Source organism: Eupeodes corollae, chromosome 1, assembly GCF_945859685.1.
Source record: "Eupeodes corollae chromosome 1, idEupCoro1.1, whole genome shotgun sequence".
NCBI classification, from domain to species: domain Eukaryota; kingdom Metazoa; phylum Arthropoda; class Insecta; order Diptera; family Syrphidae; genus Eupeodes; species Eupeodes corollae.
The window spans coordinates 218457020-218482393 of record NC_079147.1 but is presented as its reverse complement, the minus strand read 5'-3'; the positions used below and the strand labels follow the sequence as shown (position 1 = coordinate 218482393).

Genomic DNA, 25374 nt, shown 5'->3' with positions numbered 1-25374 from the left:
TAACATTGACATAATCGGAAGAATTCAGCATGATGTCAATGGGGCTTTTGTGAGTATTGAGGCAGAGGCGACAAAAATGGGTTTAACGGTTAATGAAGGCGAAACAAAGAACATGCTGTCGTCAAGAAAGGACATACAACTACGACGTCTGGGTCACACCCACAGAACAGCGCAGTAGAGGAAGACCGCGGATCGGGTGGCGCGCACAGGTGGAAAGTGACCTCACCCAACTTGGAGCGCTAAACGTGAGACATCTAGCTAGGGACCAAACTAGATGGAGAGTTTTTTTGTGTGAGGCCCTAGTTCACACAGGACTGTAGCGCCACCTTAAGTAAGTTAGTAAGTAATCCCCCCAAGAGGCCAAAAATCAAATGTCCCACACCTGGCAATAAAGATTTTGATGAAGAAGAAGAAGTGTCAAAGAAAACCAACATTATTGTTTGCCTTTCGTTTAAATTTTATTGTTTTAAGTATTGGAAAAGACTTCACTATTCATCTCGACTTCACTTGATTCCAATATCATCCGCCTTTGAAATATCTTAATATCTTGTACTTGTTTCTGTGAAATTCTTTTATGAAATTTCCGGTTTGGTATAACCTCCAATTCAGGATATCTCAATGAACTATAATAATTCCAGAACACATTTCTAAAAAATCAATCAATAGATGTAATATGTAACTCCAAATTTTAAAATATTTAATTTATCTCACAGCACAATTATTCCGAGTGTACATTTTGCTAATATTTTTATGTAAAATATACTGCACGCTGTTGAATCCTTATCCAAATAATTGTGACAAATTATGTATCCACACCATAATTCCCCCAAGTTCAACAAAATATTTTGAATAGCTTGCATTATAATAGTTGGAATTAGTAAGTCATTTAGTTCGTAATTCAAAATTGGATATCTTGAATATAAAATTGTTGTCCGTAAGAGTTAAAAAAAATGCATTTACCCACTTACAAGGCTACAATATGAGCAGCTAAACTTAAATAGCTAAGAATAAACTTAAAAACCACAAAACATGAAAGGATCAATGTAAGCACTTCTGGAACTAATGGTATTTTCAATCCAACATTTTTGATTGTCGTTTCGATCTTGGAAATAGAAAAACAAAACTTTTTGCATAAAATTTAACATTTTCTAAGTAGTGTTGTAAAATTAACCTCAATCAAATTCAGTTGCAAAATGCGAACAGACGATCTTGCAGCAGTGAATAACACCAAGAAAATGTTTAAAAATAAAACTTTTAAATTTGAATTTGACATTTTTTTTTTAAATTTAAATTTAATACAAATATTTTGTGTTAATTATTTTATAAAACCCCAAAAATTTTAAAATGTAATAATTTTTATCATAAAAAGGAGAGATTGCTCTGTTTTCTAGAGCCTTAGGTTCTATGTGAGTTGATGGCGGAGTAAAATTCTCATATAAATCAATATCTACAGAAACTTGAACATGATGATTTTGTTTTCAAAAGCCGATGTCTGCGAAAAATAGTAAAACAAGAATATAAGAAATTTTCAAACTTACCGGTGGAATTTCATTAACATCTATGATAGATATTATTAATAGACCTTTGCCTTGTTGAGTTGTTGGAGCTGTACTATCGGTTACCAAAACTGTTATTCGAATAACCTAAAAAATATTTGAAATGTTATTTAAGTTTGCTACCTAAAATAGAGAAAAACTTGGAATATTACCGCAAATAGATTACGTTCGAGTTTCTTGCTAACAACTACTTTTCCGTTTCGATTAACTGAGAAATATTCTTTTAATTCATCAGCATTTTCTAATTCGTTGCCATCTTTGTCAATAGCAGTTATTGGATCAGTTGCAGCAAATTCCAATGCTGTATGTGTATCAACATCTGGATCAATTGCTACCAAAGTATAAACTACTGTTCCAACAGGTTCATCTTCTCGGACCTAAAGAAAAGTTTGATTAGTAAAGTTAGTTTTAATTTCAATAGAAGTTTCTTCTTTCAAAGGAAATAGCTATTCATATGGAGAAGAAAACTCACTTAGGTTAAAGAAACCTATGACTACAAGAAATAAAACTAACCTCAGCACGTTGTGTTGCTGGTGTAAAATAGGGATCTTTATCATTGCTGTTTACTATAGTCACTGTTAATGTTGCAGTTCCCGATAGACTTGGTGTTCCTTAGAAAATACAGGTCATATTTTAATTAAGTATTGAACTTTTAAAACATAATTTCAGTTACCCATGTCAGTTGCTAAAACTTCAAGCTGATACGTGTTCCTCCGATCATAGTCCAATTTTCTGGATACAAATATCTCTCCGGAAGTCTCATCAATGCGGAAATCGTCAAAATTTCCTTGTTGTATACGATATCTAGTAAAAGAGGAATTTCAGTAACGATTTGTTGTTATATATTAAAAGTACTTTACCTTAACTCAGCATTAATACCAGAATCTAAATCGGTTGCTTGCAAACGTTCAACACTTGTTCCAATTTCGGAATTCTCCTCAACAATTGCAGAATAACTATCGGACAAAAATTTCGGTGCATGATTGTTAACATCGCGTACAGTTATATTGATTCCACAATTCACAGAGAAGACGCCATCATTGGCTTCAACGGCGAAAATCAAGTTGTCAGATCTTAAATGATTCACATCAAGCACTGCATCGGGCTTAATTGTAACTTGGCCGGATCGTTTGTCGATGTCAAAAATACTATCAATTTGTTCGTTACCAATTATTCTGATGAAAAACAAAGAAAAGGAAACAGAAATTTATTTAAAATTGTATACAAAATCTTCACTTTTATATCAATTGATGAATTAATTATTATATTACATCTACTAACTGGACGCTTTTACTTGCTTATTTATCATAACAAAGTGCGTTTACAATATGTATGAATACTTTATCTACAAGTTTAATTAAATATGTTCCTAAACGTCTTGGAAATCATTTAAAACTTATAAACGCTTACTTAATTTAAAAAATGTGAAAAACAATCCTTTACAAAGTTTTGAAAATTACATTCTGTGGTGACAGCTTTTTCAACAGTTTCGGAAGATATATGATTATCTAAATAAATATTTATAAAAACATTACATACTGAGAATGCAATCCAGCATTTTTTGTGATCCAAAGCTTTTCTGAAGTTTTTTTTAAACAGTCAAAAAACGATAGTGAAAATGAAAAACATCGAATGATTAACAAGGTTCGTGTGAACTTTTTCCTTATTTTTTAAAATCTGTTTATGTCGACCATTCTGCTTTGATTTATTAATCAACGGAACAGTTATTCCATTTGGAATGGTAATATTTCAACTTTTTGAATCAGACATGTTATCTCAAAACTGAAATCCACCTTAACTCCTGGACCTGATGGAGTTCCATCTCATATCTTTAATAAATCTCTTCTTATTGTGCAATTTCTGAACCAATCGAAATGCTCATATGTATGTCCCATTTATAAATTTGGGTGCAAAGAACTTGCTTGTAAACTATCTTCGAATATTTAAAATCTCTTAAAATCCTAAATTATTAAAGCTTAAAGATTTGAAATTAAACAATTAAAGTGCATCTCGGTGCGCCTTAATCAGACTAAATACTTTGGAAAAAGACAGTTTGTTCAGTATGCATTGTTTGTGAAAGATGTATTGTTTTCAAATTAAATGTCCACAGTTTCCTACCTATTTTGAGATAGAAGTTCTGGAAACACAATTGCGCCTAGGTATATAATAATTTAAGACATAAATAAAATGTTATGAACATTAGCCCTCAATTAACATATTTGAATCTAAAATTTAATTGCAATCTGTTGCAAATTAATTAAGTTTATTTTTCTATTTACATAATACAAGGTAGCTGATGCAAATAAAAATGGACGATTATGTTGAGGAAACTTGCATCTGGGTTGTGCCCCTATATCACGTATTAAAGTCAGCAATTCATGCCAAGAGAGTTTTGGGCCACGTCTGGCGGCACTCCTCAAAACCGATGAACGATTATAAAGCACTTTTAAAAGTTTGCCTATAGTGGAGAAGTCCGAAAGAGATACCACCGTAATCTTTTCGTTTGAGCACCAGAAATAATAGATGTCGTAGCTGATTCCATAAAAGTTTGGGATATCAGCAGACAAACATTGTGAACAGTAACGCATTTATTACAACTTATTTGTTTACAAGATTCTTATAAAAAGCAAACTTAACAACGCAGACTTCCCGATACGCTTGGAATTCTGTCAAAGCTGCTCAAAATGGTAGAAAAGCAGCAACCATGTTGAACTGCCTTTTTGTGTCTGATAAAGCCCTCCTCGACTTAAATGACAACATAAATAAGTAAAACTGCAGAATATAGCGTATGTAAAACCCACAAATCCTTAATGAAAAGAACTTCAGTCAATTCAGGTAACAGTGTGGTGTGCAGTTTCTTCGAGGGGAATTATCGCTCCATACCTCTTCGAAGAAAAGGACGTACAGTAACGGTATATGGTGACCGTTATTTAAAAAATGCTAAGGGAATCGTTTTTCTTCTATACTCTGCCAGAAAACAATTTCTTTCAGTTCGTTCTTTTTTCAACGGGGAAAAGCAACTTCGGATGTCACGAGTCCAGTTACGGCGAATCATAACGAAACTTTAATAATAAACTTATTTGAAGACATTCTCCATTCCCTTGGTACCCTTTTCTCCAGACCAAGGAAGTTCACAAAACAAAACCGAATTATTTGAAAACCCTACAGGTATCAATTAAATCTTTTAAGCAATCCCGAGGTCAACAATGCAGTCTCTTATGGCTAACTTTCTAATAAGGTACCGCTTATGTGTGAAACAGTTTATTAATGTAGCAATATTCATCACACACCCTGTATATACTATGTAATAATATTTCAAATTGTTAGTAATATCGGTAGATGAATAAATATTTAAATAAATTAAATGCCCTACTTAATTAGATGAAGGCATAATTAATATAATATAGCTAAATAAAGACGAATACAGAGAGTCATGCTGGTATTTGTATGTTACGAGACTCAAATCTCACCTGTATGTTATGTCTGATACGGTATCAGCATCTCTTGCCTTTACAACTAATGGCGAATCAAATACTGTCGATCCTTCATCTACTGAGGCTCTATACAATGGACTTTCACAAACTGGAGGTGAATCATTAGAGTCAGTTACTGATATCCTCAAAGAGACCACCGAAGTTTGACCTTTTCCATTGTCATCAGTTGCCTGTCAATATATCACATGCCATTAGTTATTTATTTTTCGTTTAACAAAAACGAACTCACCTTATATGACAAAAAATATGTAGTTTCAGTTTCATAATCTAAACATGTCTTTTGAGATGGTGGCGACACAACTTCGTTAGTTACTTCATTTGAATTCGATACATCGACATTTGCAACGGACATCTTTTTCATATTATTTTCCATTTCGTCCTTGGTGTTAATTACAGTATATTCAACAGCAGGTTCAGTGCTTATTTCAATATTTAACAAGCCACTCAACCCATTGGTCGATATGTTGACTTTTTGTCCTTCAGCACTCTTAATATCGTACTCATCTTCGAAATCGGCATCGGCATCAGCACCGGCACGTCTTCGTCGTCGTTTCCTTTTAACAAGTTCAACATTTCCATTTTTTGTTGTTGTTGATTTCTCGCAATCAGCTAAAGTTATAACACCCGTTTCCTCATCCACGTGAAATAATTCCGAACCGGTGCCGGATATACTATATCGTATACCAGCATCACCGTAGTTTCCGGAATCGATATCTTTAGCTGTAATCGATGTGATGTATTGACCAGGAAGAGCCGATTCTGTAAGTAAATTCAAATTAGTCTTACGCCAGGTTGGTAAACAAACAAACAAACAGAAGGCAAGAACAATAATGGCATGGAATGGAAAACAAAAGCAAAAAAACACATACCGGAAACAGAGGCTGAATAAGATTCCCGCTCAAAGATTGGTTTATTATCATTTGCATCTACTACGGAAATGGTAATTGTTGCGGTCGATGAAAGTTTCGGATTTGTTTCAGTTTCTTCAGCAATAACCTAAAATGAATAATTGTTGTTATTTGTTCGTGGCTTGATTGCAACAGAGTACCGGCAAAAAGTTAAAAGAAATAAAAAACAAATGAAGGGTGTTAAAATTATGGTTCTTCTTTTACCACTTCATTCTCGAGAGGGTTTAATTTTCACACCAACCAACAACAAAAAACAAACTTACCAAAACAATAAACTTCCTCTGATTGGGGTTCTCATAGTCTAAAGTTCCATCGCCAACGCGAATGTTTACTTGCGAGAATCCTGTCACGAACTTTGGTTCAACTTCGAAGACTCCAGAGACGTCATCCAACCGAAGGGAAAATTTTGAATTAATGCCCTAAAGGGGTAGAAAGAACGAAACAAATAAAAAATGCATAGAAAAATACCTAAATATATATGTATATAGAAAAGTTAAGGGATTTTGTGTGCTTTTTGTGTGTCTTACGGTTTCATGGTAATTTTTTTAGGGGCAAATCGCTTTTCATTTGGAAAACAGATGTATTCGGTTCGTGTTTGGCTTTTCAGAGTTTAAAATGTTGGTAGCTATAGCACAGGTTGGAGGAACTTGCTTATAAAAAGTGAAAGGCTATCACTGTTATTTGTTTGAGATTATCTCGGAATTGAGAACTTGGTTTTTGTTCAGAAGATAATTTTGGGGAGCAAGTCGTTGGAGTAATATTAAATTGGGATTGAGCTAAAAAGAAGAGCTTATAGAAATGATGATTTTAAAAGTTAAATGGGTCAAACTAAGAATAAGTATATGACTTATGAAATGTTTACGACTTGGTGGGTGAATGTTTTGTACACAAGAAGTTGATATGGAATGCAAAAGAGCATCTACATAATTTTCAAACTTTGTTTAATAACTTTATGTTAATTAAGTAACTTGTTTCAAATAAACGATCCATTTATTTTATTTTATTCACAAAACCAACAAAGAAGCCTTTGGAAATATACCCGAAATAAATTATTGTCATGTTTCTTAGTTCACAAGCTATACATGGCAAAATGTTCTTCGTTAACAAGTTAAACATAAAACACAAGATTTCTCCCCGGACGCTAATTATTATTTTATACAGATATGTAGATAGATACATTTCTACAAACTTACCACATCTCGGTCGGTTACATTCATGTCCAATGCTAAGGGAGTACCTGGTGCGGTGTTTTCCAACAAGGACACCTCGTATTCTTTCTTATTAAACATCGGTGGTGAGTCATTAACATCACGAATTGTAACAGTTGCTTGTGCTGTTGCCATAGTTAGGTTATCATTTCCCGGGACACCATCTATTAGTTCTCGTGCCTAAAAAGGTATATATAAGAAAATAAAAACAGTTTAGGAATATTTTTGGAAAAATTAAGGACAATTTTAAAATCTACTTACTCTGACCAGCAAAGATATTAGTCCAGTGCTGTCATTTAGTGCTTCTCGATCTAAAGGCCTAGCAGTTCTTAGTTCCCCAGTTCGTTCATCAAGAAGAAAATAGTCCATTGGATCTTAAAAAAAGTAACTTTTACTTGGAGGGAGGCTTTATTTAAAAATTTATTTTACTTGTCAAAAGATCATAAACAATCTTTCTGGGTTCCCCCGTATCTCCATCACGGGCTTGTATTTTCAAAACTAAAGTTCCAATTGGACTGTCTTCATCGATGACTGTCGACAAAGAACCTTGAAAGACCGGAGGTTTATCTTGAACGTCCTTAACGCGAACCTCAAAATTTGTATGTGTCAAATGAACTCCATCCTAAAATAAAATCGAAATCAGTTATTACAATTTAATTGTATTTTTAGATTAAGTAAGGTAAATTTAAGCTTAGCGTTAGAGCTTAATTCAGTGTTGGGTTCGGGAAAGGACACTTTTAGAAATGGGCTTGAATTAAAGTTATGATTAGGATTAGGGTGAAGGCCGAGGTTTAAATAAAGGTCAAATGTATTGGATAAGGAAAAGGCCAAGAATACGGTGAAGGCTCAGGTAAAGGGTCAATTAAGTCTACAGATATGGAGTAAGTTATTTAACTCAAGTTGATTTTTTAAATCCTTACTTACCGTAGCTTCAATCTGAAAATGATAAATCATTCGTTGATTGTAATTCAGTGTATCATTTAGCACCACAGCAGCTTGAAGAATATCTTGTTTGCTTTGAATAATCTCAAGACGAAATCTATTAAATAAAACAAAAATTATTTATATTCCAAGCGTCCAACAAAACAAAAAATACTTAGAGCACGCCTCGGGACTTTGATCTTGTGGCACACAAGATATTGCCAAATCATCACCAACAGTATCTTTATCTTTAACTAAAATTTTATCAAAAATGGTTAAACCTATAGCTGCATCTTCTTCCACATCAGCTTCATAGGGCACCTAAAAGCAATGTTTTTTTTATTTTTTTATTTATTAAAATTATTTGATATACATACATTTTGAAACTCTGGTGGATTGTCATTCTCGTCAAGTACAATCACAGTTATTGGTACTTGGACAACATTATCCTGATCGGATTCACCTTCGGGATTTACCCGATCTCGAATAGTTACAAGAAATGTTAGGGTTGCTTTTTCCTCTCTGTCTAAGGGTTTAATTAAGGTGATATTTCCAGATTCTGGATCAACTTTGAAATGATCCGAACCAATCGAACCAAAGGTAACATTACTTCCCTCAGGGTCAAAGGCTTCAAGCTGATATACAACAGAACCAACCGTTTTATTCTCTGACAAAACAATATTGTTCATCTCTTGGGTGAACACTGGAGGGAGATTTGTATCACCTATGGGATAAAATGTCCATATTATATTTTTTTTTTTTCCAATTTGTATCTATGTATATATATTATTCTTAACTTACATTTTGTTATCTTCACCAGGGCTAATACTATAAGCGGTAGAACAACATTTCCTATATTAAACATGGCGCTGGATCTGAAAAAATAAAAACAACAAACGAATTAATAAAATGAGATTAATGGAAGGGAGGTGATTATAAAAAATAAAAGATTTATGTCTTAAATTTTTAGAATATTGCTTTTACCAAAGTTTAAGAAAAAAATTTAATTTAAAACAACCAATGTTTCAAAAATAAACCTGTGATGCAAGAAGTTTTTTACCCCTTCTGATCTGGCTATAATTTACAAAGTCTATATTCGTCCAAAACTCGAGTATAATTCTTACATTTGGGCACCAAATACATACTTAAGGTTTCTTGATAGAATCAAAAAAGAGCTCTAAAAATGATTGGAGATCGTTCTCTCACCGAGACATTTGCTTCTCTTTAACACCGCCGCAAGGTATCATGCCTGTCATTATTTTATCGATATTTTTATAATCAATGCTCTAGCGAAATAGCCAGTTGCATTCCTCCCCTAAACAATTCAATCGTAATACCCTTGAGCCCAGTTTGGGACGTATTGTTAAGTACAGAGATTCTTTCATTAGCCGCACTACACGAATGTGGAATGCTTTACCAGGTTCAATATTTCCCAATGTGCACCGGTTTCTCCTTTCTAATCATATCCTTCTTTCCTAATTGCTCGCACTGTGTTTAATCATTATAAGGGTATTCATAACCCCTTTAGTGCGAGCACAATATATACAAAAAAAAATAAAGTTATGCATTTCATGATTTGGGGTAAGTACGAGGTCTGGGGCTTTTCGGTTCTTATATTTGACAGTTGAAAATTTGTCAAAACAGTTAAAATAAAATTGTAAACAAATTTAATTAGTTTTCATATTACCATTTTGTAAATTGATGCTTAAGGAAATAAGAAATGAGGGAAGGGGGTCCGTTCGTAGATTATGGTCCAACTTTGTGTAGTTCTTCGAGTGAAACAGATGGCGCTTTATTTGTTGACAACTTTGTATATACATAAAACTTGTAGCAGTATAATCGCAGGTTTGTATGTGAGCAGCACCTACGGCAACTGTAGATTTTATATAAAAAGTTGACACGCCCTTTTTGCAAAATAACAAACAAATATTCATCTTATGTCTATTTTTATTTGAGAAAGCTAATAAAAATAAAATTTTGTTTTTATGCAGTTTTCGAATTCATTGTGCAAATATTACAACGATGCGAAGCGCCAGTCAAAAAGATCGATTTTATGCTAAGCAACCAGAATGGGAAGTCAAAAATAAATTTTCTGATTTTCGTCTTTTTTGAAGACTTGTCAAGATACTTTTAAGTTTTTATTCTGAAATGTTGTCGTTCTACAGTTTTCAAGGAGAAGGCGTAACATTTTGTAGGACTATAGAAAATTCAAAACATGCATTTTAGTTAAATTAGTAAACTTTAGTTGAAAAATTTTGAAAAGAAATTCTTTGGAAATTAAGTGGATTTACATGTATCTGCATCTACAAAATTCTGAAAAGTAGAGGGAGGCAGATATACAGTCCCTGGCCATATTATTAGACGCACTGCAGAATTTTTATAATTGTTAGATTATTCACAATATTTTTAACGTCCAAAAATGGATGTATGATTACATTTGTATGCAGGATGGAGCTCCATGCCAAACAGCCCGGTCCAAAAAAACTTATTTGAGGGACGAAAACATCCCTCTGTTGGACTGGTCGGGAAAAAGCCCTGATGAACCCAATTGAAAACGTGTGGCATCTGATGAAGAGGGAAGTAGCTAAAGATGCGGACACTTATTGAGAGAGTAATTCAAGTGTAGAATCACCACCCGCGGACAAAGCAGGAAACAGTCAAGTCATGCATTGACAGTATGCCACGCAGAATTGAGGCTCTTATTAAAACAATATATTGACAAAAATTACAAAAATAACAACAGCAAAAAACTGAAAATATTAATTTAAAAAGATTCTTTAAGTCTGTTGCTTTGTTTCTAGAAAGTAGTTTATATTCTGCATACAAAATAATTTTAATGCATTATAATAAAAATAAAAAAATAAAAAGTTTTAAAATATCGTCTTCTATAAAACAGCTTTTTTTTTAAAATAATATTTTCTTAACTCCCGTTTATTCAAAATACCATTTTATCATAATCCTGCTTTTAAATATTCCGTTTAAAAAAAAGTTGATAAAACTTATTGATTAATGGTATTTATTTTTTTGCAAATGTTAACACAATCCAAGGATAACTCCAATTAAGGAAATTAGTAGCACGAAGTTAGTTTTTAATTACGAAATTTAACGGTCATCCTGCAAGAGCAGAGTCCATACATTTTTATTTAACAGGAAACTTATAATAAAAAAAAACTCCATCAGAGTACTTCCAAAATCCTGATTATTATGCGTTGCAAATTTGATTAAAATAGATAAATACAAAAATCTGCACAGTCGCTATTTAACCATCGGAAATCATACGCGATAGTGTGAGGGAATGTAAACCAACTCTAAGACCATGTCTACTATCCTTCTTAGCACAAAAATAATTACGGTACTTTTAATGTCGTTACTTCATTTATGCGCCAAGTTTTTACAATTATTTATAATCAAAAAGAAGAAAATGGTGTTCCCCTTCTTTATTTAATTTTATTTTATTTCATGGTCCAAAATAAATTATATTCACAATTGAAGACGATAGTGCCGAACAGTTTCCACAAACTCAAAATAATGTCAGATTTAAAGTTTTATAGTCAAACAAACTGATTGTACAAACTTATTGCGAATCTAGCTAAAGAAACGATAGTGTTACAGAAAAATTGGATTTTAAAATTCTATTGAAAAGTAAAACACTTTTTTATTTGTTAAGAAATAGTTTATTTTGTTTGCATACAAATTTTTATGTCGTTACTTCATTTATGGCCAAGTTTTTACAATTATTTATAATCAAATAGAAGAAAATGGCGTCCCCCTTCTTTATTTAATTTTATTTTATTTCATGGTCCAAAATAAATTATATTCGCAATTGAAGAAGATAGTGCCGAACAGTTTCCACGCACTCAAAATAATGTCAGATTCAAAGTTTTATAGTCAAACAAACTGATTGTACAAACTTATTGCGAATCTAGTTAAAGAAACGATAGTTTTTATACATTAAAATGTTGAGTGAATTCAGGGTGGACTTTAGTAACATTCGTGGTTTAAGAAAGAATTCCTATGCCACATATGTCCACATTGCGTCAAACAGGCCAGCTGTTGTGGCATTGAGTGAAACTCAAATAGGTGAAGATTCCGATCATTCGGAATTCAATCTAAATGGGTATAACTTAGTGCCATTATTTTTTCCTCATCATGGACTAGCCGTATATATAAGAAATGATGTTGCATACCAACTCCAGCCACAATATGGTTTGTGCACTAACACAAACTTTAACTTCATGTGGTTAAAATTCACGGTAAATAAACACATCATTCACACTTGTTTTTTATATCGAAGTCCAAATCTGGACAGAAATTCAACTTTTAACGAATTTGATGCTCTGTCTGACTCCATTCAAAGAATTGTTGCCCATTATCCTCACACTGAAATTGTCATTGCGGGCGATTTCAATGTACACAATTCTTCTTGGCTTCGTTATTCTGGTCAGTCAACACCGGAAGGAAGGTATGTTGAGATCTTTGCTGAGTTAAATCAATTAACCCAGCTTGTCGATGAGCCAATTCGAATCCCTGACGTTGCAGGTCAATCCGCCAACACCCTAGACTTGTTTCTTACCTCTGACCCTAATAAATACACAATTAGTGTATTACCGCCTCTAGGCACATCAGACCATTGTATCATATCTGCAAAATTCTCATGTCGAAAAAACCCAGTTAAAGAAAAAACTCCTATGAGAACCGTTTGGCAATATGAGAAAGCCAACTGGGACGGTCTCAATGAATTCTTCAGGAACTTTAACTGGTCACTATGCTTCCTCGATAGTGACGTGGATTCCAGCGCTGATATGGTTACAAATTTAATTCTTTGTGGAATGAGAAATTTTATCCCGAACAGGGTAAAATCTATCAAACCCAAAGAGAACTCATGGTTTGATTCGAGCTGTAAAGAGGTTATTAGGATCAGAGATGTAAGTTTCCGTTGTTACAAAGCCAACCCGACCGAGGAAAACCGGAATAAGTTTAAACAAGCTAGAAAGACCTGTAATGGACATATTCGACGAACCAAATTTTTGCATGATCAGAAATTAAGGCAAAAAATACTACAATGTCCCAAAGGTAGTAAAAATTTCTGGTCATTTGTAAAAAACGTACGAAACACCACGTCATCCTCGGTTCCAACGCTCGTCCACAATGACACTCCCTATGTAAGCTCGATTGATAAAGCCAATTTGCTTGCAGCACATTTTGCTGTTAATTCGACGCTACCGGATAGTGTCATGAGTCCTCCTGTTCTTGAGAGCGTAAATGATTCTATGGGACGAATCTTCTTTCGCACTCGTGCAGTCGAAAGAGTACTGAAAGACCTTGACATACACAAATCCGCTGGCCCGGATAGTATTCCCCCTATTGTTCTGAAGAGGTGTTCTTCAACGCTGGCAAAACCACTGCGTAAGCTTTTCCATCTGTCCTATTCTACAGGTCTCTTCCCGAGTGGATGGAAAACTGCATTTGTCCAGCCTGTCCCTAAAAAAGGCGAATCCTCCTCTCCCTCAAACTATCGTCCAATTGCACTTACGTCCCTTCTTTCCAAGGTCATGGAAACGCTGATTAATTTTCAGCTTAAGAAATATCTTGAAGAACGGAAGCTTCTTAATGACCGACAGTATGGCTTTCGTAGCAATAGGTCCACTGGTGATCTCATGGTTCATCTCACCGAACAGTGGAACAAATCTGTACATCGTTTTGGAGAAAGTAAGATTATTGCACTTGATATTTCAAAAGCATTTGATAGAGTTTGGCACCAAGCTCTCTTATCGAAAACGCGTGCTTTTGGTATTGATGAATCTCTTCTTCGTTGGATTAGAAATTACCTTTCTAACCGTTCAATACAAGTTGTATTGGATGGTTTCATGTCTGAAATTCATAAAATAAATGCTGGTGTACCCCAGAGCTCCGTTTTGTCTCCGACTCTCTTCCTTATATTCATAAACGATCTCTTGTCTGTCACTTCTAATCCATTAAACTGTTTCGCCGACGACAGTACCCTCAGCTTTTCATATTCGTTTCTAGATTCACATCCTTGTCCTTCGAATGTGGAATTTCAACGGCAGCGTATGATAAGCTCATTAAATTCTGATCTTGACAGCATTGTCCAATGGGGAATCAAAAACCGTGTAGAATTTAATGCTTCCAAAACTCAATGCTGTCTCCTGTCGTTAAAGCGTAACCCACCCCCGATGCCGCTATCCATGAGCGGCACTTGCATCCAGGAAACTAATCAACTTTCAATACTTGGTATGAATATCACAGATCACCTCTTATGGAATGATCACATATTTGATATCGCCAAAAATGCTGCCAGATGCTTAGGATTTCTCCGAAGATGCATGAAATTTTTCACCCCTTCTGATCTGGCTATAATCTACAAAGCTTTTATCCGTCCAAAGCTTGAATATAATTCGCATATCTGGGCAGGTGCCCCCAAAACAAATTTAAATCTTTTGGATAGAATTCAAAAAAGGGCTTTAAAAATGATAGGCGACAGAACTATAATCGAAACATTTACATCGCTAGAACACCGTCGCAATGTTTCATGCCTTTCGTTATTTTATAGATATTTTTACAAACAATGTTCTGTCGAATTAGCCAGTTGCATTCCACCCCTTAAACAATTCAGCCGTAATACTCGCACTTCGCTCATCAGTTTACCCTTGAGCTCAATTTCGGGCGTACTGTTAAGTACAGAGATTCTTTCTTAAATCGCACATCGAGAATGTGGAATGCTTTGGCCAACTCTGTTTTTCCCTCCCATTTTGATGTTCAGAACTTTAAGACCAATGTGCACCGGTATCTCCTCTTAAATCCTTCCCTATTTTCCTAACGCTCGCACTGTGTTTAAATATAAACATATAAAGGGTACTAATAACCCCTTGAGTGCTTGTGAATACAAAAAAAAAAAAAAAAAAAAGTGTCACAGAAAAATTGGATTTTAAAATTCTATTGAAAAGTAAAACACTTTCTTATTTGTTAAGAAATAGTTTATTTTGTTTGCATACAAATTAGACTACAAAAACTCTTTTTATTATGTCCGTCAAGTTAGCATTACCCTTTTTAAATTTTAAGAAACTAATAATGGGATTAGCTGTCGTAATTTTGTCGTGAAAGAAGGAAAGTCAAGGTAGCACAACCACCCCTTAAAATGGTCAAAATAAACTTAAGTTAAAAAACTAAATATACAATTAAATGTCGTGAATTTGGCTCAGATAGATGATAGATATTTCCCACAAATGTTCCCTTCCCAATGAAAATTACCTAAAACGTACTGTTTTCAAGAAAATCTAGAACAATCCTAGAAAAACTAAATATGTGTTCTAATGATGTTATCACCTTGGAATTTGTTTAAACAGTTGCTGTAACATGTCTTCTAATAAGTTATGCAATAGTTTGTCGCGCCCTTTTTTTTTGTAAATGTTCACACTTTAATGAAACACTAGTAACAAGTTTTTGTTAAACTCGTATTTGAACATTGTGGTAACACTGAAACCGACGAAGATGATATAATAAAGATGAACTTATTCCTTTTATGCAGGAAGTTATAAATTCTGCATTTTAGTCTTTTTTCATTATCTCACAAATATTAATTTTATTTAACAGAAAAACAAATGCACACTTCAACCAATTTTATGTTGAGTTAAAAAAATTACAAGTTTTGTTTGTTTAATGCCACTCTAAGAACACACCCATCAAACGTACCAACATGTAAACAGGATAAACTCGAAAATTGATTTCAATATACCCATATAAAAGTAATGTCTCTATCCGCAGCAGGATTTCACTTTGCCTTTTACCTGCAGTCATTGTACAGATAAATCGTTTTTTTCTTCAGTTCGATTGAAAAACGCCTGATGCCTGCGCCAGGTTTACACCTTTTTGACTTTCTTCATTATATGTAACTTAGCAAATAAAGCTAAAGGCGTTATTTCGCTATAAAAATTGGATAAAGCCAAATTTGAATATTCCCATATTTAAAGCAGCGAACAAAATTAAGGATAGCGAGACCAAGCAATTTTTACCAAGAAAGTAAAAAATTCAAAGAAGAATATTTTGGCGTTCAAACAAATGCCCTGATTCTACTTGGCGGAACAATTTCGCCTAAAGAATAGCATTTCTCAGAAAAAAGCTCTTATTCCATCAGTTGTATCACCACTTGGTTCACCGGATTGTCGAAACAATTTTGGCCAACAATGAGCATTTTCCAAAAAACAAAAGGAAATATATTTCTTCAGAAGTAAGGTACTTTATTCACCGACTGTTGGATTTCATAGAAATCAAACCAGTTGAAAAAAAACCTCCCTTTCGAATTAAGTTTTCGCAAAAAACTGCATTACCTTTCTACTTCATTATAAATACAAACTTATCTTTTAAATATAAAATATTTATACATTTTGCAGGTGAAATTATGTTACTCTACTCAACAGGATTATCGCTACAAATTTAAACAGTTTAATTCTTCCCTCTATTCACAGTGCGTACTGCATAATCTCTCAAAAAATGTATACTTACCTAAATCACTTACTACCTAATGTTTTCCTGCTAAATCGTTTTAAAGCCATCGCAGTTATTACGTTTACTAAAGTATGCAGGGTTGTGTTTTCTCTTCAGTTTAAATAAATAATTAAAATTTTTGTTTTGATTCTAATTTGCTTGATGTTCACTGAAATATACTCACAAACACATTAACATAAACACTGCTTTATTTTTGTTCTAAATCGTCTTATTTTCTTATTATTCTATTTGTGCTAAAAAGGATGTTTTATTTTTACCTCCCTTGATGGCAACACAAAACTTCCGGCGAATATTAATTTATTTTTGAAAATTCCATCAAAGTTAATAAGCAAGGCGACGCACACAGTCGAAATGATTCGCAAAATCTGCTCAATTTAATTATCTGCACCCATTTGCTTTCTTCCATTATTCGAAAAGAAAAAACGAATAAACTAATTTTCAAAAAAGTATTTCCCTAAAATGCACTCTCATTTTGAATTTTATAAGAAAAAAAATTGAACCCTTTTTTCGGGTTCAGTTTTTTTTTGTTCATACTCTAGCTAAAGTCAATTTATTCAACACCTGCTGCTTCTTATGCTGCTGCTGCTGATGCTTTTGCAGCAGCGGTATAAGAGCAGTCTCCATTTTTTCCTTGTTTTCGTTTTGTCTTTTATTTAAGGCAAACTTAAAACTTAATTATCTAAGAAACTTAACGATAGACCACTAAGAATCATGATTACCTCTTATATTCTCTAAACCACCAAATGACACAAATTCTTGACTTTATTCAATCACACAGAAAACTTAAGTTTAATTTTTTGAACAAAGGTTTATAATATAAAAATGATTAACTATTCTTAGAAAATTCGGCTACAGACCTCTTACAGCTTGTTGATAGGAACGGAGAATGTGAAATAGCTCCTGAACTCCTTTACCCAGCGTTTTATAAAACCAAGCATACAACTTGCTTTATTAACAACAAAATTATTACGATGTTTAAATTCTAAGTTGGCACAGAAGTGAACACTTTAAATGTGAAGACGCGACAGAGTTTTTGCTATGATATACAATAATCAATAATTAAAGGGTTGAGGGTGAGGCTATTTTTGCCACACCAAAATGTGAAACTATCAATGTCGGTTTATAAAATGATATGATATGTCATCAGCAAAAATAAGAACTTCACTAGACATGACGATACGTCGTTATCAGAAGTGTTTACAAAAATCGCTGCATACAATTTTTAGCGACTACAAGTCAAACCAATTCCGAAACAAAGAATGTCTTAAATGTACAAGCTAATGTTTGGAGTTTAAGAAGAACCAGGCTTCATAAGCTTATGGTCTAAAAGCTATGGGAAAGTATCAAACCTATGAACATCCCCTGAATTGAATTTTTAGTTAAGAAAGAAAAAGCATTTGTCGATCTTTAATAGAATGGTCCTGATTCTTACCGAGCGTCTATTGCAGATTTCCATCGGATAGAAAAAAAAGCTTTATACGGTCCGGATTCTAGAAGTATTTCAATTCGAACCGATGACATCCGTCATTATCGTAGGCTATCAAAACTGAAGAATCAAATACTTAATTACTACGTTTAATCATACTTTAAACGATGTTAATCAGAAGCTACTAAATTAAAGTTGAATATAACAAAATTCACTAAGTTACAGGCAGCGATAACAAGTGCCATGAAATACAGTCTCTGATAGCAAGCTTACTAAATTACAGTCTAAAATGCACAGCAAAAGTACACTTGGTTTCAGTCAGAGTTCAGAGTCCAAGGTTATTAATTCCCAACCGAAACTGAAATCGACAAACGAGATGAAATATCAAGCAGTGCTTGATATCTCACAGCGGAGTCAAAAAAATTGTGATCTGTCCAAGCTGTATGAAATAATCAAGGAGTCGTATCCAACTGTAGCTGACAACAAAGCCCGGGAGAACTTCATAGAACCATGGTTTGATGTAGTGTAGACTGTAGAAAGGCAGAAATTATCGTTTCCAGAAGGGAAACTTCTTTTTCAATACGCTACTCTGGGTTTTAACAATGAAACTCTTGATGCTGCAATAAGACACCAAGAAGTGATTTCGGCTGTAATGGAACTTAAGAATGGGAAAGCATGCGGACCGAATGGCATACCAGCAGAATTGTATCATTTTCCCGATTCATAAGAAAGGGAGCTTGGCCGAGTTGTCTAATTATAGAGGAATATCCTTTCTAAATGCTTCATATAAAAAATCACACTGGTCTTGCAAAAACGTTTTAATAAATAGATAGAAGACAACAAGCTCTTATAGGAGTTTCAAGCATAAGGACAGGTTATTCGACGGTTGACCACATTTGTACCCTTAAAAGTATAGCAGAAAAATATGAAATATAAAATAAATCTGCATTTGATATGATCGATAGACATGCGCTTATCTACAAGCTGTTTAGTAACGGAATGTCTTGAAAGTTCGGAAAAGTTATTCAGAATTTAGAAGAGTTGTCGAGAGGGTTTAAAACACAATTGGGATTCAGACAAGGCTGTACATTGAGTCCGAGTCTGTTCGACTTGTTTATTGAAGATCTTACAGATCTCTTACCAGCTGACATAGACTTCGCTGGATAATAAAAGCATTGCTGTTTGCGGACGACATTGTTCTTTTGGCAGCATCACCTGAATCATTGCAGTTAATGATAAAGCGCCTGTATCAATATTGTCAGTTTTGGAGTTTGATGGTGAATTTTAATAAGTCTAAAATTTTGATTTTTTAACGAGGAGGAGGCCACAATTCAGCGAAAGAAAAATGGTTGTATAATGGAGAAGTCATTGAAGTTGTCACGAAATTCAAATACCTTGGGGTTCACTTAATGAAAAATTTGAGCATGGAAATTCATCTAAGAGAGAAACTAGTTAAGGCTAAAGGTGCAATTAGTGCAACTTGGAAAAGGTATTTTTCGAACAAAAGTATAGCACGTAGCAGCAAGTTCAAGATATTTGAAGCGGTATCTGAGTCTGTCATGTTTTACGCGGCACAAACTTGGGGAACGAAACAATTCGAAACAGTTGAGAAACTTCTCCGATACTATATTTAGTGAATTTTTAGACTGCCAACAAATAGACCCAACTATGTTATTATGTTGAAATTAGGATTATCACCTATGTTCATACGAACCCGTGTACCCGTGTCATGATGGTTAGTGTGTTGGACTGTCATGCAAGGGGTCTTGGGTTCAATCCCTGCCTGTGCCACCTTAATTTAAAAAATTAATTTTCGCGGGTACTACCACTTGCGAGGAATTGACAAATCCTTCAAGAGTAATTCTTGTCATGAAAAAGTGCTTTCTCAAACTAGCCGTTCGGATTCGGCCTAAAATTGTAGGTCCCTTCCATTCCTGACAACAGTACTCGCACACAGGAATGGTTGCGAGTTGTAAGTCACCAAGCCCTGGTTCACAACGGACTGTTGCGCCACCCAATTTAATTTAATTTAATAATTTGAACAAATATTTAAAAACTCTCCTAGTTTGGTAACCATATTAGCAACAACGCCACCCCCTCGGCCACCCTATATCAACCTCCTCTAAGTATACGCTCATTATACATCCATTCGTTATTCTTTGTTATATGCTCTCTCCGTCTTTATGGCGTGAACTTTTCCCTAACTTTTCAAGGAAGTTAATTTCTGTTAGAAGAGCGCGCCATTTTTTCTTTTACTTGCTCTAAAAAAAAGGTTACAGAGCTTCCTCTTAGCACCTTCCGGACAGCAAGCAGCATTAGCTTCATCACCATCATCAGGAGGAAAATAATGAAAGTAAATCAAATAAAAAGAAAAAAGAAAAAACAACGTGAACATCCAGCAATTTCAATTTTATTTCAAATTGCATTTGAAATTAATTAAAACCAACTCCCCAACTCTCCTTTTGTCCCAGCAACTTTCCATCAGGTATAAACCAACACAGCCTACTTCCGTTTCCCGTTTTTACCAGCTGCTAATTTGCATTTAAGCCCCTATTACACTCGTTTGTCAGCGGAATTGCCATAGCGCGGTGTTCGGAATTGGGTCGTAAGACTCAAGCAAAGCATCAATCGTCCTTATATGGAGGAATGGCGATGATGGCAGCGTGGCGGACGGATGAATGGAAAGTTTTGTTAACCCTTACACGTCAAATAATCACTCCCATGAGGCTTTTTATGGAGAGTTGCGGACGCCGCCGCGCACCGCGCCACGCCACCGTGGGATACAAGCAAAAAGGTTAAAAAGTGAAAAAGGCTTCAAAACATATGTTATCCTCACATATTGTGCTGTTCTAAATCAAACCCAACCGAGCCACAAACCGCTTAGATACGAGCATATAACCATATACCATTCTCACATCCAGACCCATTTTATAAGCTTTATTTTTATTACAAACGGAATATGTGCAAAACTAAATGCTTTTTACGTATTCATAACATGGTTCGTTTGGCATGATACATATACCGCGTTAATGAATATAATCGACAATACCACGCGCGGCCTTTTTGGTCTAAGTTTGCGTAATCTACGCGCTTAGGCGTGTTGAAAATATTAAAAAAGATTAAAAAAAAGGTCGAAACTCAAAGCTAAACCCTTATAGAGATGAGAGTATACTTTAAGTCAAACAGAAATTAAGTGGATTTTGACGAAAATGATTAGGAACATGATTGTGTCGCACGTTCTTGCTTTCTAGTTGAATTATGAGAGTTAGCGAAATTCTGAAAATAACTAATTTTAACTTAAATTTTAGAGAGGATTTGTTAAGAAAATATCAGGATAATGTATATTCAACTTGTCGCTATGATTTCCATTCAGTGAATTAAAGCTGAATGAGATAAGAACTGAAGAAAGGGGGTGCGTTCATAGATTTTGGTCTGTGTGTAGATCTTCGCGGGCAACAGATGGCGCTATATTTGTTGGTACTTAATTTTTGCAAAATAACAAACAAATATTGTAATTTGCTTATCCATATATTTTTTTTTAAGACTTGCCAAGAAACTTTTAAGGTTTTATTCTGAAAGGTAGTCGTACTTCAGTTAATATGGAAGGGAGTAACCAAAATTTTAAAGGTCTTTATAAAACATAAATTTACAAAAAAGATTACATATAAGCTGAGCCGTCAGCTCATTGGAAAACACACAAATAATTAATTAGCAAACATTAGGTGAAATAAATTGAAAAGAAATTCTTTCGATTGTGTTTTACATGTTTGACATTAGTCTACGAACACATACATCAAACCTTAAGCAGGTATCAAACGCAAAAACGCCTAAAAGTGAAAAACTCGAAAATTGATTTTGATATTCGAATGAAAGTTATATCTCTATCAGCAGCAGGATTTCTCTTTACCTGCAGTGTTGTATTTGATATTGATATAAATGTCTACTGTACTATGAATATGTTTTTAGAATAGTGTTTTGGAAAACAATAACTAAACTTTATTGTAAAGGGTGATTTTTTTGAGGTTAGGATTTTCATGCATTAGTATTTGACAGATCACGAGAGATTTCAGACATGGTGTCAAAGAAAAAGATGCTCAGTATGCTTTGACATTTCATCATGAATAGAATTACTAACGAGCAACGCTTGCAAATCATTGAATTTAATTACCAAAATCAGTGTTCGGTTCGAAATGTTTTCGGTTCGAAATTTTGTTCAGCGATGAGGCTCATTTCTGGTTGAATGGCTACGTAAATAAGCAAAATTGCCGCATTTGGAGTGAAGAGCAACCAGAAGCCGTTCAAGAACTGCCCATGCATCCCGAAAAATGCACTGTTTGGTGTGGTTTGTACGCTGGTGGAATCTTTGGACCGTATTTTTTCAAAGATGCTGTTGGACGCAAAGTTACGGTGAATGGCGATCGCTATCGTTCAATGCTAACAAACTTTTTGTTGCCAAAAATGGAAGAACTGAACTTGGTTGACATGTGGTTTCAATAAGATGGCGCTACATGCCACACAGCTCGCGATTCTATGGCCATTTTGAGGGAAAACTTCGGAGAACAATTCATCTCAAGGAATGGACCGGTAAGTTGGCCACCAAGATCATGCGATTTGACGCCTTTAGACTATTTTTTGTGGGGCTACGTCAAGTCTAAAGTCTACACAAATAAGCCAGCAACTATTCCAACTTTGGAAGACAACATTTCCGAAGAAATTCGGGCTATTCCGGCCGAAATGCTCGAAAAAGTTACCCAAAATTGGACTTTCCGAATGGACCACCTAAGACGCAGCCGCGGTCAACATTTAAATGAAATTATCTTCAAAAAGTATATGTCATGGACCAATCTAACGTTTCAAATAAAGAATCGATGAGATTTCGCAAATTGTATGCGTTTTTTTTTCAAAAAAAGTTCTCAAGCTCTTAAAAAATCACCGTTTACTACAAAAATATTTCCCAAGAAAGTAATAAGAAGCTATTTAATCTCTGGGAACGAGAGAAACATGAGCTATATTAGAAAAACTATACTTTCGATAGGGAAATACAAAAAACCGCATTGGTCGGAGAATCTTTTTGTTGGAGTTTTAAAGGGCAACTGTAATTCTGAGTCCCGTTTAAAAGGGCAGAGCCATCGGAACATTATTCGATAAATTGGCAAAAGTTGTCCTTTTTATGTTTACAATGAAATATATGCGTACGCCAAGTCAAATTGACTATCAATAAATTGAAAATCAACAATAACCTTATAGCCTTGCACAACCAAACCCAAAACCGAGTTTTCGGCAAAAAGTTTTCGAAAACCCGAAAATCGTTCACACCGAACATTTACACGTTTTCATTTGACATTTGAATTTATTTAACACCGGTTGTCAAATTTTGTATTGATAAAAAAATGTGTGAGTAAAATGTTTTGTTCTTCTCAAATTATTTGTGGAAATAAAATGAATTCTACCCAATTCAAAATAATTTTAACGTAACACTATCTCTTCTCGAAGAAGAGTTTCAAATCAAATTCTGAAGACGGGTGGAATGGGCTCATGACATGAAGCAACAAGAACTACAAGCTCTCTTGGCTGCAACTATCCTATTTGTTTACTTCAACCGGTCCAAACAATTCTCTAAGGAGAAGCTAATTATTGTAAAGAAAATATATCATAGAATCAACAACAAACAAAACTGTTGTAATAAAAAATCAATTTATTTAAAACATTTTCTTCTTCTTTCACAATAAATTCAATCCAAAATACAGAGCTTATGACTATTGCTTCTGCTAGCCTAATGTCCCTTCGGAATAGCCATATATTGTAGCCGTCCAAACAACTTATAGGCGAGAAGATTCTAAACGATTTCCTGAAGGTTCTTATAGCCGGAGCAGAAAAGGTCAATTGCTAGTCCTAAGGACTGAGGATCTTCTTGATGTTGGCATCGCTGTCCACTGTTGTGGTTTTATTTACAGGAACAAGAATTATATTGAAATATTTGTTTTGACAGCAGCCATCAACTGTTTTGTTTGCATTTATTTGAGCGCTGAATGTTTCGAAAGGTTTATATGTTCAATTCAACTTTGAATTGCTACTAGTTTTCGATAGGTTTTATATAAAACTTGCGGCTTACCAAAAATGTATGGGAAAACTTGAGCCTTCGGCTAAAACCGATAATTTCGCGAAAACAGGGTTTTGGACTTAGTGTAAAGAGCCTATTAGCCAATTCCACCCAATCCAATTATTTAAACCATCGCTTTGAAATTAATAAATATTTCTTAAAAATATTTTCTTTTAAATCAATACTTGTTGCTTATCTGCAGAGTTTTTCATGTAGTTGCTTTTGAATTTATTTTAACAAATTACAGAATTGTAGAACAAATTGCTTTAGGGCCGAGAATAAACGCTAAATTAAATTTAACTATACAGGGCCTACAGACCTAGTCACACAAGTTAAACATGTATTCGTGAGGTAATTTTAAGTCGACAAATTTAAGATGTTATTTTACATTTCCACTTCCTTGTCGGGTTTCAACTAATTTTCAACTTATTGTATAGCTTTTCCAAATATAAATTCATATGTAATGTACGTATATTGAATATAATTAGGCGTTTTTACGTTTTTAAACTGTAAGTCTCTTTCATCCCTGAAATTACTTGTACATGGGAATGATTGAGAGTTTTAAGTTACTAGGCCCTGGCTCTCTATGAGCTGTTTCGGCAACTATGATTTATTTGTTTTTAAATGATAATTCCTAATTTTCCAAATTCTTTGTTTCACTTTAAAATGTTTTTATTAAAAAAAAAATTGGATTAATATTATCCCAATTTATTTTCTATAAAGGACTTAACGTTCAAACAGTAAACGTTTTTGAAGCCTTAAACTAAAAAACTCAGCAAGTTTAGGTTTTTAGAATTATTTTAGAAGTTTTAGAAATTATTTTTCTGTGTAATCATGAATTAGCTGAACTATATCAGTTGACAGGGGTTTGAGAAGCATTCAATTACAATTTCAACAATTTTAAGAGAACCGTTAAATTGATTTAATTTGTCTCCTCTCATATAGAATAGGGGCAACTAAGTTTCATGCTTAAAGTAGGACACTTTAAACGACAGTTTTATAATTATTAATTGTTTGCTTGAATTTTCCTCACTTGGAAACTTTCTCCTATTTATGGTTATGATGCAATTCTTTCTAAAGAAGGAACATTAATATTACCTCGATAGTGCCACAAGGCAGTTATTTTGGTCCTCTTTTTTTCTTGCTATTTGTCAATAAAATTCCTAATACATTTTTAAATTCGAAGTGCCTCATGTATTCTGCTGATTTTAAATTCTTTCGGTGCATACAAACTGAAC

The 25374-nt window shown here is 34.1% G+C and overlaps 2 protein-coding genes across 6 annotated transcripts in view; both read right to left on the bottom strand.

Moving 5' to 3' along the window:
- LOC129942563 (cadherin-87A) overlaps positions 1–25374 on the bottom strand; it is a 164492-nt gene that overhangs the window by 13918 nt on the left and 125200 nt on the right. For all 5 annotated transcript variants that reach the window (XM_056051560.1, XM_056051557.1, XM_056051561.1 and 2 more), the window contains exons 3-18: positions 8889–8962; positions 8465–8811; positions 8263–8408; positions 8091–8205; positions 7596–7788; positions 7428–7540; positions 7152–7346; positions 6222–6377; positions 5920–6046; positions 5280–5809; positions 5027–5220; positions 2417–2731; positions 2230–2360; positions 2070–2167; positions 1709–1933; positions 1539–1643 (exon numbers count right to left, since the gene is read on the bottom strand). In XM_056051560.1, coding sequence (XP_055907535.1) covers positions 1539–1643; positions 1709–1933; positions 2070–2167; positions 2230–2360; positions 2417–2731; positions 5027–5220; positions 5280–5809; positions 5920–6046; positions 6222–6377; positions 7152–7346; positions 7428–7540; positions 7596–7788; positions 8091–8205; positions 8263–8408; positions 8465–8811; positions 8889–8952 — 3054 coding nt within the window. In that variant the 5' untranslated portion in view covers positions 8953–8962. The remainder of the gene's footprint in view (positions 1–1538; positions 1644–1708; positions 1934–2069; positions 2168–2229; positions 2361–2416; positions 2732–5026; positions 5221–5279; positions 5810–5919; positions 6047–6221; positions 6378–7151; positions 7347–7427; positions 7541–7595; positions 7789–8090; positions 8206–8262; positions 8409–8464; positions 8812–8888; positions 8963–25374) is intronic.
- Positions 445–1344, bottom strand: LOC129942565 (uncharacterized). The gene is made up of 4 exons (XM_056051562.1): positions 1172–1344; positions 969–1102; positions 712–912; positions 445–647 (listed from the first exon to the last, which is right to left on the bottom strand). Exons 1-4 carry the CDS (start codon positions 1271–1273, stop codon positions 467–469), a joined length of 618 nt encoding a protein of 205 aa, XP_055907537.1. The 5' UTR covers positions 1274–1344; the 3' UTR covers positions 445–466.

Excerpts from the sequence above, each read along its gene's own strand:
- LOC129942565 (XM_056051562.1), bottom strand. The coding sequence starts at position 1,273 with ATGTCAAATTCAAATTTAAAAGTTTTATTTTTAAACATTTTCTTGGTG. Across the intron at positions 1,103-1,171 it reads TGCAACTGAATTTGATTGAG|ATCGAAACGACAATCAAAAA; the intron begins GTTAATTTTACA and ends TCTATTTCCAAG. Across the intron at positions 648-711 it reads ACACTCGGAATAATTGTGCT|AAATGTGTTCTGGAATTATT; the intron begins GTGAGATAAATT and ends TTGATTTTTTAG.